Genomic DNA, 12,036 nt, shown 5'->3' on the forward strand with positions numbered 1-12,036 from the left:
ATTTATTTKTTTATGATTATTATTCCTTGTCATATCAATTTAGCTCTTCCTTCTACAATGCGAATTACTTCCTGTCCTGTTATGCCTTGGGCTGTCTCCAACTCGTCCACAAAAAAAACAAAAAAATGCGTTTAGAGGGAATGAAGAAAAGCTTATCTTTTCCAACAAGCTTGTTCAGCAAACAAGCCCTATGTCCACAAACATGTTAGTTATGCTAAGATTATGACTAAAGATTTCCTTCTTCTCTACTGTGTCTTCCTAATCATTCCAACCATTACAAACTCCTTCTGAGCAAGAAAATAATTCAATTCTACGTGGAAAAATTACTTGCTCTTACTAAAGCAGGACAATGCAGTATGTCATTCATGTAATTTCCAGCCAGCATTTATCTGCAGTTATAACTGCAGTTAAGAAAGCAGTTATAACCTTTCCTCAGCTAACAAAGACACAACAAGCCATTGGAATGTCACARAAATCAGAAGTCCTACTGGAAAACCCTTTGCCTTCATTTCACCATGGTTTCACCTATCATTTTGGGGCTGCGGCTTTGCTGGCATACACTGCTTTTGTTTTCCCTATTAAACTGCTTTTATCTCAATGCTTGACTTTCTCCCTTTTCTATCTTTCTGATTCTCTCCCCCACACTGCTGCATGGAAGGGAAGGGGGGGAGGGGAAGCACCCTTTCTTCTCAAAAAGCCCAATAACTTGAAAATTAATAGATTTTCCTGTATTGCAAAGGAGGACAAATGTTACTTTCCACTACAAAATAAGCAAGGGAACTCAAGTTCCAAACTTTACAAGGTCACTTGCTCCTTCAAGCTATACTGCAAGGTCTACTTTTGGTGTTTACTTGTTGGCGTGGGTTTTTAAAATGAATGTGAAACAAATAGTACAGTGGCAAGCTTCTGCACACAGACTGGAGCAAAATCCCGCCAATTCACTGTATCATGGAAATTAAAACAATGTGTGATTATGTATTTTAAGACCCTCTCTTATCTGAAATTGCCATAAGAAACATGAGCTAAAAGTGTAATTTCAAGTAAGTCGTTGTTTATTAGTCTTGGGTTTCTTCCTGATTTTGAAGCAAAGTACGATCACATTTTCTTTGGCAGGACCTCAGGCTGAAGAAGTACAAGGATCAATGACATTTTTACCATGTACCAGTTCAATTTTTACGAGATAATCAGGCTACTACAGAGATTTATTTTCTAATCTTTGCTTCCATATCATCAACAAAAAGAAAGTATCATAGAAGGGGAAAATGTCAGCRGATCATTTACAGAATACTCCTATACAGCTAGCAAAAAACTGTAACTTAGTTTTGTCATARTTATTTATCTGGAGTTAAGATGATATGAGAATTTAAGGGTAACCAAACCAAGGTTAGTCTAGATTTCGATATCCAACAGAGATGTATGATGTCCATTCACATTTAATCATATATTTTCAAGTTTAAATCTGGTACCAGTTAGATTTCCTAAGAGAAAAGGCAGGGGAAGTGGAGAGAAGGAAAGAGGAAGTTATTTTAAATGACACTTTGCTCTTTGGATATTACTGAGAAAGAAAACCTTGCACAAAGTTGAGGCAGTGTTCAATACTCAGCCAGTGAATGAACAAAATACAGGATAGGAAACACATTWCTGGCTTCAGTTACAGAATATGGTTGTTTTAGTTGCCGGTTTCCAATCTTATCAGAGATATGTTTRGCAATTAAAATCATACAATATGTTTAACCACAGGGGTGAAATGAAAAGACTTTGAATCTTGGAGACACACAGGAAGCTGTGTCTCAAATTTCTTGAGTTTCTCAACTCCCAGAGTTGAGAGTGAGAACTGCTGACTACCGTTTTCACAACATCTGTCCCTAAATTTMATGTCTGATAAATACCAGGCTCATCACAGCTGAGATACAAAACATTTCTCTGCTGGTACTAGTCATTCTGAAGAAAAAAAATTTTGAGAGCTTTCTGAAACATCTAACCCACTATCAGGTATAAAACCTGACATTCGAAGCTGATGTATAGAAGATGAYGCTTGCTTAATCTTTTCGTGTTTGTTTTAACAATAAATGAATAGAATCATATCCTCTTGTCTTGGACAATCTCTACAGAAGCAACCCAATGTCCCTTCTGGATTACTATTGTTACTTAATACACACTTGACAGCTCCAATTGTATGAAACCATTTGTAGGTCACAAGCATGCATTACATATTCACCACTCTGCAGCTGGTAGTTCAGCTCACAGAAGCAATGATGTCTAAAGATTACTGCCTATGACTCATGATGCAGTAAGTTTTGTATCTTTTTAACAGGGTAAAAATACATCTAACTACATTTTTGTCAGTCTCGTGATATAATGAGACAAAGGGTATTGACAAAGAAAGAAGTGGCAGTGTGACTGCCTGGTAGCTTAAGAAATACTGAGATCTAAATTGCTCCAAACCCCTATCCAGGCATCACATATCAGCCTGAAATTATCTTCATGAAAACCATCACCAGGGGTTTATGGGTTGCTCTGATACCACACAGTTGTCCCTTGCAAACTAAACCGTTCAATAATTCATGGCTGGTGATTATTCATCTATGGCAGAAGAGATAGTAAGGCCTCATTAATATCTCCATCAGTGATAAAAAGCACAAATTCTGATGACAAAATTTACAGTTTATACATGCTGTATTCACCGTCCCATTTTCTAAAAAACTACTCTTTGCTGTTCTTTTATAATGGTTTACAGGTCAGAAGCACGAGGCCTATACAATATGAAGAGCAGTAGTTCTGGACTCCTACTAATATAATTCTTGCCATTTCCAGAATTACTGGTTTTCATGCATGAAAAACAGTGGAAGCAGTTCTACGTTTCTGCTACCAACTCACTGTTACTGCAGAAATTGTCAGTTTTTATACCAAAGAAAGGCTTAAATAAAAACTACTACTAGGCTGTAGAACAGTAGGTAAATTAGCCACATTCTTAGTTTTGAACACAACTGATTCTCTGTAGATGTCAGTGGTACTGTGGTGGAAGTATGGTTACACAAGAACTCCAGTTAACAGAACGTATTCCTTCAATGTCAGAGCAATTACAACCAAAGGAAGGCTTTCTGCACATAACTGTGACTTGTAAAGTGCACTGAAACACTCCTCCAAACATCTTGGTGAGAGTTATGATTGGAAAAAAAACCAAAASAAGTCCCAAAATCAAAACTCACCTTATTTCCACGTGAACAAATGACTGACCAAAAGCATCACGTGTTTCAGTGGAATCAGGATTCCACTTCTCTATTCTTCAGATGTAGTAAAGAAGACCACTGCTGCCRTAGACTATGACATGCCCTGAACAGTCCAAAAGAAGAGTTGGACTCTGAGATCCTCTTTGAACACTGCTTGTAAGACAACACTGATGAAGCAATAAAGCATCAGCTGTGCCCTAGGGACACAAACTGAGCAACATGTCATATTACCCTGAAATTCCTGTCTCTTTGATGAACTGGATGAGTTTTCCAGACACGTCCCCTCGCCTCCTCACTCTGAATTTTCTTCAGGAGTATCCATTTTTCTGTGTCCAAGAAGGTGCACAGTCTTTTTGTAATTATTACTATTTAAGGTTAATATACTCCCTCTATTTAAACCAGTATCATAAATAGCTGAAAAACTATTTCAATGGTACATGTGTACTCTTTTTAAAACACTTAGAGGCAATTAAATCCAAGATCACACAAAATTCTGGTGCCTTTTAAAAGTTAATATGATATTATTTTAAGGTACGGTTGGACAGAAATCTAAACAGCAGCTGCCATGCATACATTTATCTGAGAGACAAAGGAAATACTGTTCTCACACATAAAAAAATCTTCCTGTTTTTGCTTTTCTACAAGATGTTTGCTTTTGTACTTAATGAAAAAATATTGTCCAGGTGAACTGGAAATCCACTGAACTTTCTTAAATCGAATCACCGAGTAAAGCAGGAAAAGGGAAACCTGAATTCTCTGAATTCAATTAAAAYAAATTCAGCTTCTTTGTATGTAATTGTTATATCAATGCCCATCTAATTAAAAAAAAAAGTATTCTGACTAGATAAACAAACAGAGGTGGTTTTATCCTTGCTTTTATTTGTTTTGATCATTTTTCATGGCAGTCATTACAGGGCTTTATTCAGCACACATATCCATAGCCTCAACAACGTGAAAAATGGCTGCTCAACTTTACATCATCTTTCCTATCAAGGTGCCAAGACAGTCCTGGAATACTTTTACAGGTAAATACTGAAGTCAATACAAGCTTTCAACATTTTTTACTTACGAGATAAACACTCAGAAACTCTGTGCTTTCATTCTACAAGTGGAATATTAACCCCTTAATGGAAAAAACACTAACAAATAATCAATAGTAAGCATCTTCACTCTGATCTTTAGATATTCTTTATGTTACTGAATTCCCCTTCTGAACATCCATTGCTTGGCAGGGAGTTCACAGCAAAGCAGTAAAAGCAAACACATACCCAACACATTGAAAAAAACAGGTTCCTGTTTAGCTGAGCTGACATAGGAACACAAGTGCAGACACCATAACATGGCTTTGTGGAAAACTACCACCCAGCACCATGCACTCGAACAACATAAAACTCACACTTAGGAACAGATTAAATCAGCTTTTTTTTTTTTTTTTTTTTTTTTTTTTTTTTTTTGCCAGTAATATTTGATGAGATATGCAAAATACAGGGGAGAAAAAAAGACCTCTTTGATGGTTTTTATCTACCATCTTACAAATAAATGTTACTCAATCTGTTGTTAGGACTAAATAACAGTTTAAGACAAACAGGAACCYTTCTGCTCCATGGCACAACAGTTTAGAATACTGGCAGTCAAGACTATGTCTGCTGTCCCCAAGAGAATTAAAGCTATGCACACAGAACATGCTCCACTATCTCCAATACATTTATATATGAAGAAAACTAACAGCAAGTRTGAGAACATTTTAGAATTGACAGGAACTAGCTGAAATAGCTAGACTTTGCAAATCACATTTTCGTTTTGTAAAGGACATTACCTAACTTGATTTATTTCTACTTTCCAAAAAAAACCCCAGTTCTTCCAGTGAAATTATTTTTATTTTGTTCATCAATTTAGTCATGTAATTAATATCAAAGATTGCATCTGCTGTGTATGAAAAGGATAAAAATAATTCAGAATGTCAGTCAGTGAAAGTGGATGTTGTTTGCATTTCAGCAGATCATTACAAGTTATTCCATCTGCAGTTGCAAGCTCAGGCATGTCACCTGCCTTAAATGAGAAACACTGTAATAGCTCACTTCTACTTTTCTTTTTTTCTTCTCAAGTAGAGAAGTTACATATTTAATGCATGAAACAGGAAATGATGAAATGAACTTTCAGAAATAGATACAATCTAAAAAATAAGTAGAAGACTTGCAAAATAATTTGTAATGATGTCCAAAACAGAGACGTCCAAGATTACATGACATATTCCCTTTAGTCCATATTTCACTTCTTTCATTTGGTTTGGGTTTTCTGCTTCATTTTAGTGAAACTGTTTAGGTAACAAATGACTAGTCAAAATAAACAAATTCTGCTCATTGATTGTGAGCAGAATTCAGAGCACTGTGAAATCATTGAACTTAGAGGGAAAAAAATATGTGCAACAATAAGGAAAACTTCCATGCACTTAAACTTTGATTACTCATTTTTGGGGACAAATCTCAAATTAAGCATCATGCAAAACAGAGGAATCCATCTCAAAAGAAATCCTACAAGTAATCACTTCTAGAACATTTACTGWTTTGTGGCATTCATAACATTCAACGGGAAGTTCAGATGGGACATTAGTAAAATGTTCTTCCTCGAGAGCATGGTTGGTCACTGGAACAGAGAGGAGGTTACTGCATCAAGCCTACCAGAGATCTAGGAATGTCTAGATGCARCTCTTAGTTATGTGGCTTAGTTTTAGGTAGTCCTGAGAGGATCTGGGAGTTGGACTCAATGCCTGTAAAAGCTCCCTTCCAACTTGAGATATTCTATGATTAACTCAGCTATTCCAGGCACTAAAAATAAATATGCAATTAAGTGTTCTTCCAGAGCGACAGACCTCATACATTATCTCCACCTAAGTTCCTAGGCAGGAAAGAAGATACAGCTGAGATCTCTTCAAASAGGACCAAAACTAAGTTTAGAGTACACAGGTGAGGGATGAAGTAAAAAAAAAACAAAAAAACCAAAAAAAAACAAACAAAAAACCCAAATTTACATAAGTTTATCTGAGCATTTCCACTGGAGAAACTATTCAAACAGTAAAAAGTTTAGCACACCCTCTACTAGGATTTCAAAAAAGGATAAGGATTTCTTTAACTTTTGAAATGCATTATGGCTGTGTTTTCTCTTCTATTTAAGGAAAATGAAAAAAACAACAAAAAACCACTGAATACTAAACTAGAAAAACCAGGAGTCATATCCACTTTAGTGCATTTCTTCCTTAAAGTCTATTTTAAGATACATATTCATTCTGACACAGCTCTACATCMATAAAGTAAAACAAGAAATTGTCTCATTGTTTGTTTGCCAAATGGGCATTAGAGCTCTGAATCCAACTAAAATGGATTTCAAAAGGAAAAATGGATTTTCCAAAAGGAAAACCTTAAGATCCAGTCTGTTCCCCTTTTTTTACAAGGGTAAGCCCCAAAGAACTCAGAGTTTTACAAATATAATATTGTAAGCTTCCTGTGATAGGCATCCTTTCTTCTGAATTTACATAGCACTTCACACAGGAAATCAATGTAGACCCACAAACAGAACTCAAAACTATTGTACAAGACAAAACAAAAACCAGGTTTGTCTGAAAAATTGGATGCCCCCAAAGGTTTGCAGACCTTTGCTATGAAAATGATAATTCTATTCAAAAAGCCACTAATGTAAACATCCTCTTCACTTCAGATTTTTGCAGCTGCTATTGAGCACCAAATATGCCTCAAGATCATCAGAAATAAGGAACAACACCTTTGCTCTAATATTTGCATGTTCTCTGCAGAGTTCACTCCAGCAGAGCCAGTTTTCAGGAAGAAATTTATTGACCAGCTTCAGCTCCAAATTTTCCTCCAGCCTCAGGACCATCTGCAGGCTTTTCACTTCAGGGACCAAAATTAGGAAGCTCAGTGCAYGAACCCTTCTTTTCAGTACCTTAAACTACATGCTCAAGCCCACAGGTCCATTTCTTACAGTTGCCATGAAGCAGAATTTTTTACTTGTTTTATTGCACAGAGAAATAGACCTTTAAAAAAAACATTTCAATATTTCATCTCTCTCAAAAGGAATAGCTTTAGCAAGACGACTTCAAAATAAAATTCTCCCTGGAACTGCATTATTATTAAAGACATGCTCTTTTTACCATGCATACAAGAATGTAGACTACAACCCTGCTACTGAAATAAGCTGTAGTTGAAAGACCTTGTACTAAAGCCAGGATTAACCACCGAACCAAAGTATCAACTGCTTGTACCAACTGTAATTTTAACATGANAACCAAAGTATCAACTGCTTGTACCAACTGTAATTTTAACATGACCAAAGAAAAAAAAAAAAAAAGAGGGAAAAGGTCTGTCTTGCTAGTTAAGCCACCAAAATATACCCAGCATTCATAACCTTCAGATTCTTGTGTATTCTAAACATCAGCATCAAGTGATTGGGGATTTTTTCATGTATTTGAGAAAACAGAAAGGCAAGGCAATGACAATATATTTATAGATTCATAGAATGGTTCATARAWTCATAGAATGGGTTGGAAGGAGCCCTAAAGATCATCTAGGTCCAACCCTCCTCCCCTGACACATAAAATTTACTTTTCAGTGCATTTTTCTGAATTTGTCGTAAGTTTCATACTCTGGCTTGGCTAGTCATTGAGGAGTTAAAACACAATGCAGCAAACTCTAAATGGTGCTTTAGTGATGGCTATCCAACATGCTTGTCATTCAACAGACCAAATACCACCTGYAACAAAAGTGCTGTGTTTTCAATAGGAAAGGCTGTTGTTTTACCCACTAATTCCATATTTGGCCATGGTATTGAATCTAAGCAAACATACTTCAGTTTCAGTTTGATCTGAGAGCTTCATTTCCTCCCCTGTCCTGGACGGGCAGAATGTGTTACTATTAGTAGAGGCAGTAGCAACACGGACTTAACATGACTTCATTTCAGTCACAAGCACAGGATGCATACACACTGCTGTATCACGATGTCAGCAAACGCTCCCGCATGCTTATCTCTAAGCATATGCAACTACGTCGGTATTTCAAGCATTTCTGTCAATGCACGGATAGCTCTGAAAGGTTTCTGGCTTTCATCAGCGCCCTGAAACACTATTTCGTACACTGCTGACACTTCTGTGTTTTATTTCTCCTTTCGCTCTGGGGGAGGGCGGGGGGGGGTGGGACACGCTCTGGCGAGAGTGCCCCGATCAGAAAACGCCATGAACAGCGGGTCTGGTTCCTCCTTCCCATCAGAATCATCACGGCTTTGGCACACCACACGCCTACAGGGCTCCTTCATCGGTATCACCACAGCAAGCGCGCACCTTGGTGTAAAGGCACCCCGACTTCCCAAGGCGTCACAGACTACGGCCGAGCAGCGAGAAGCGCAACAGCGCCGAAGAAGCGGGGGTGCTCCTCTCACCTCTCCCGTTCAAGACACCTATGCCTAATTAACCTAAAACATTCAAGCCACGGCCACGGGGGCAGCAGAACCACGAAACCTCTCCCGGTTCCTCTGGGCAAGGAGCACCCGCTGGACGCGCCTCCCCCGGCAGGCCCCGCAGCCCCGTCCCGGGCTCTGGCGGCCGCCCGGCTACTCACCGCTGGGAAAGGGCTCCATCTTCCTCCCGGAGTCGGCTCTCAGCCTCGGCGAGGCGGGGAACGACGCGGAGGGGCTACCGCGGCTCCTCACTCCTCCTCCTGCTGCCGCCGCATGCTCCCAGGACGGCCTCAGTCCCTGCCCACCGGCAGCACCGCCCCGCCGGGGCCGCAGCGGCTCCAGCCCGCGGCTGCCTCCCTGCTCCTGCCAGAGACAGAGCTCCTGCCAGCCRCCGCCTGCCGCCGCCTCAGCGCTCGCTTCCTCCTCGCCCCTGCCTGGGCCCCGCRGCGCCGCCTCCTCCCGGCATGGGCCCGCCTCACGCCGGGGCAGGCTCCGGAGCCCGAGGGAGCCCGAGGGAGCGGGTGGCGGAATGTGGGATCCCGTGGCCGCTCCGTGCGGCTGGGATGGCCCGGCCCGGCGACTCGACACCCGGGCCCTCTGCGCCGAGCCTCCGCAGGCCCTAGCGGTGCCTGCAAMGCCCTGCCGTGCGGCTTCCATCGCAATTTAAGCTTAATATTTTATTTAATACAAAAATTAATGCGTAGCAAATAATTCCCGTGTCATCCGGTAGTGTTCTGCTGTGCAGGACGCGGGAATTAAAAGGCGCAACCGGCTGTGTGAAATGTGATGATGCTAAAAAGAAAGACTGGATAGTGTTCAGAAACCAAGTATAGGAGATGAGAACAATGAATTATGCAAACCAGACCTGGTATTTGTGAAAGAGAGCCAGGCATCCATGGTGGATGTCACTATGAAATACGAAAGTATTGAAACATCCTTTAGAAGTGGCTGCTGTGGAAAAAGTACAGAAGTATAAACATCTTTAAGAACAAATTCAAGAACTAAAAAATGCTACAAATACTGTATTTATGGGTTTTCCAGCTGGCACTCATGAGAAGTGGTATGGCAATTACAAACTTTCAAAGGCCCTGGATCTCTCCAATWTGAGGCAAGAGAGGACAGCCCATGCTTTGGTCTCCAGAGCCTTTTTCACTTCYGTGGATGCTGTGTACCTGTTGGCTAGTAAAGCACATAGTGCTCATCTTAACCTATGTRATATTTCATATCCATATAACATCTTGTACTATTGTGTTCCTGGTAATATGKAATTGATATTGGTGACAGTAATACCTGCTACCAGTCCCTGTCCTCCAGAGAAGTCGGAATAGGAGTGACAAATGTTCGTGGTTTTAGCTGGACATCAACAAAGAGCCGTAAGATTGAAGGCAAACACCATGAACATAAAGCCACTGCAATCCACTTAGCATTMGGGATGGATTGTAGGTAGAGATGACAAAGGAATCATGGTGTGATATGTCACCATTGATTTGGGACAAAATTTTAGTGATGTTGATCAAAGCAGACAGGCCATCTGAACTTAACTTGGGAAGGAACATGTATAAATTTTGTTTTTAATAGATAACCTTATTACTGACTTTCCTGCCCCCTGCTCTCTGACAGCTACACTTCTACCATCTTGTGATTGACTGGCTAGATTTTGTTCTTAACACAAGAGATTTTTAACCACTGATAACTGGGAAAGGAGAAAATTGAAATTGGTTATTCCCAAAGAATACAAATTTAATGAACCCGTATCTATTTTTTTTAAAATTAAAAAGTTGGAGGTTAATTGTTCTTTGGGTAAAGAAAGGGACAAGGGCCAGGACTCCACAAGAGCCCAGGCGCTAGTGCAGCCCTGTACCTCTTCTCTGTGTTTCAGAAACCTAGAAGTGCACTTTTTCACATGTGATCATGTTTTAGTTATGATGACAACCTTGTAGCACAAACTAGGTCAAAGTCGTGTTTCACACTAAGTCCTTGGAGTTTAACACTGGCCCTAATGCAGGRCACAGAGCTATATGAGTTTTAATAACCATATACGTATTTGCACACACCCTTTCACATATCACAACAGCCCATCCTTGTAAGAAAAACATCTCTTTATCATCAAATAATTTATTTTTATAGGATGACATGTCTCAAGAGCTTTCTTTAAAAAGCACTGACCCTGACTGACCTATACTAAAGAAACATTAATACCTGTGTAACTAACTTTGCTGAGATTCTGCACAGTGTTGTGCAGAGGCTGCAGTGAGGCCTGAGTGGTGTTTTTTGAGCACCTGATCTCGTGCTTTCACCACTGTTAATTTTTGTCCATCAGAAATCCTTAGTTAGCATAATACATCTCTGGGAAACTGAAAAGCTAAATAGGATCATACTCCATTAAATGTGCAGAGATTTCCATATCCAGATTTTCCTATTAACATCAAGTTTTAATATAATACAGTRGGAATTAGTCATATAGAAGGAGTCAGGTACAGAGTTCATTTCACAGCACCAATATTGAATTGTAGTAGAAGAATAAGGTTTTCATAACTAATTTTGTGTAACACCATTTAGAAAAAAATTGAATGGATTTGAAGGTCTACCTCTGCTCATGTTGGTAAAAAGCTGAAATTTTTACAACATGATTTAAAAAAAAAGTGTCTAAAAGTTAAAGGTCCTTTTCACTATAAATACAGGCTTTTGATATAATTTGTAAGTGATTTATAAAAGTGAAAAAATTTTAATTGTTTCTCTATTTATCAGATTTTAAGTCACCTATTACCACTGTTCTTTTTCAAAGATTTAGAATAAAACTTTTCCTTGATTATTCAAAACCCTATATATATCCTTAGAGCATCTGCAATAACCTCTATTGCACCTTTGTTTGGAARCTCCCATTCAGAAATATCTTAACTGAGACTTTTTCATGGGTTAAAATATATTTGCCAGCAACACTGCACCTTTTTAATCTTTGAAGATATGCTATATGTAGAGAATGCGTTAGAACTTTCAGCTTTTAAACACCTGGACTCAAACTGTCTTTGTTCTGGTTTACTTTTCTGGTGAAGGCACAGAGATTTCATGAACAGTGCAAGTGTCRGTAGACACTTGCGTGCTTTTGACCCAGTGGAAAGTCCTCAATCGTTTTCAACCTGATCTGCGTGTAGCATCAGGTTGCACAAGACTGCCTCTGCACACAGAATAAAGCTTTGTAGCTGAGAAGTTGCCATGCCTCCAGGGGTTTGCAGGCAAGGGTTCGACAGTCTTGCTAAAACATGTCAGAAGTAGCCCAGACTCAGGTGTGGAACTGGTGAATCATTTGGCGGACAACCTTAAAAYAAGCTGAAAAGATTGTCCCAGC

The 12,036-nt window shown here is 39.4% G+C and overlaps 1 protein-coding gene across 1 annotated transcript in view; it reads right to left on the reverse strand.

Moving 5' to 3' along the window:
* The window catches only part of LNPEP (leucyl and cystinyl aminopeptidase), a 49,849-nt gene extending 40,764 nt beyond the window's left edge, over positions 1–9,085 (reverse strand). Inside the window, exon 1 of the mRNA XM_057373074.1 lies at positions 8,852–9,085. Within this exon, the coding sequence (XP_057229057.1) occupies positions 8,852–8,870 (19 nt within the window). The 5' untranslated portion in view covers positions 8,871–9,085. The remainder of the gene's footprint in view (positions 1–8,851) is intronic.
* Positions 9,086–12,036: the final 2,951 nt, after the last annotated feature.

The sequence above is a fragment of the Malurus melanocephalus genome, unplaced genomic scaffold, assembly GCF_030028575.1.
Source record: "Malurus melanocephalus ecotype Western Australia unplaced genomic scaffold, MMel_1.1 scaffold_184, whole genome shotgun sequence".
Taxonomy (NCBI): Eukaryota; Metazoa; Chordata; class Aves; order Passeriformes; family Maluridae; genus Malurus; species Malurus melanocephalus.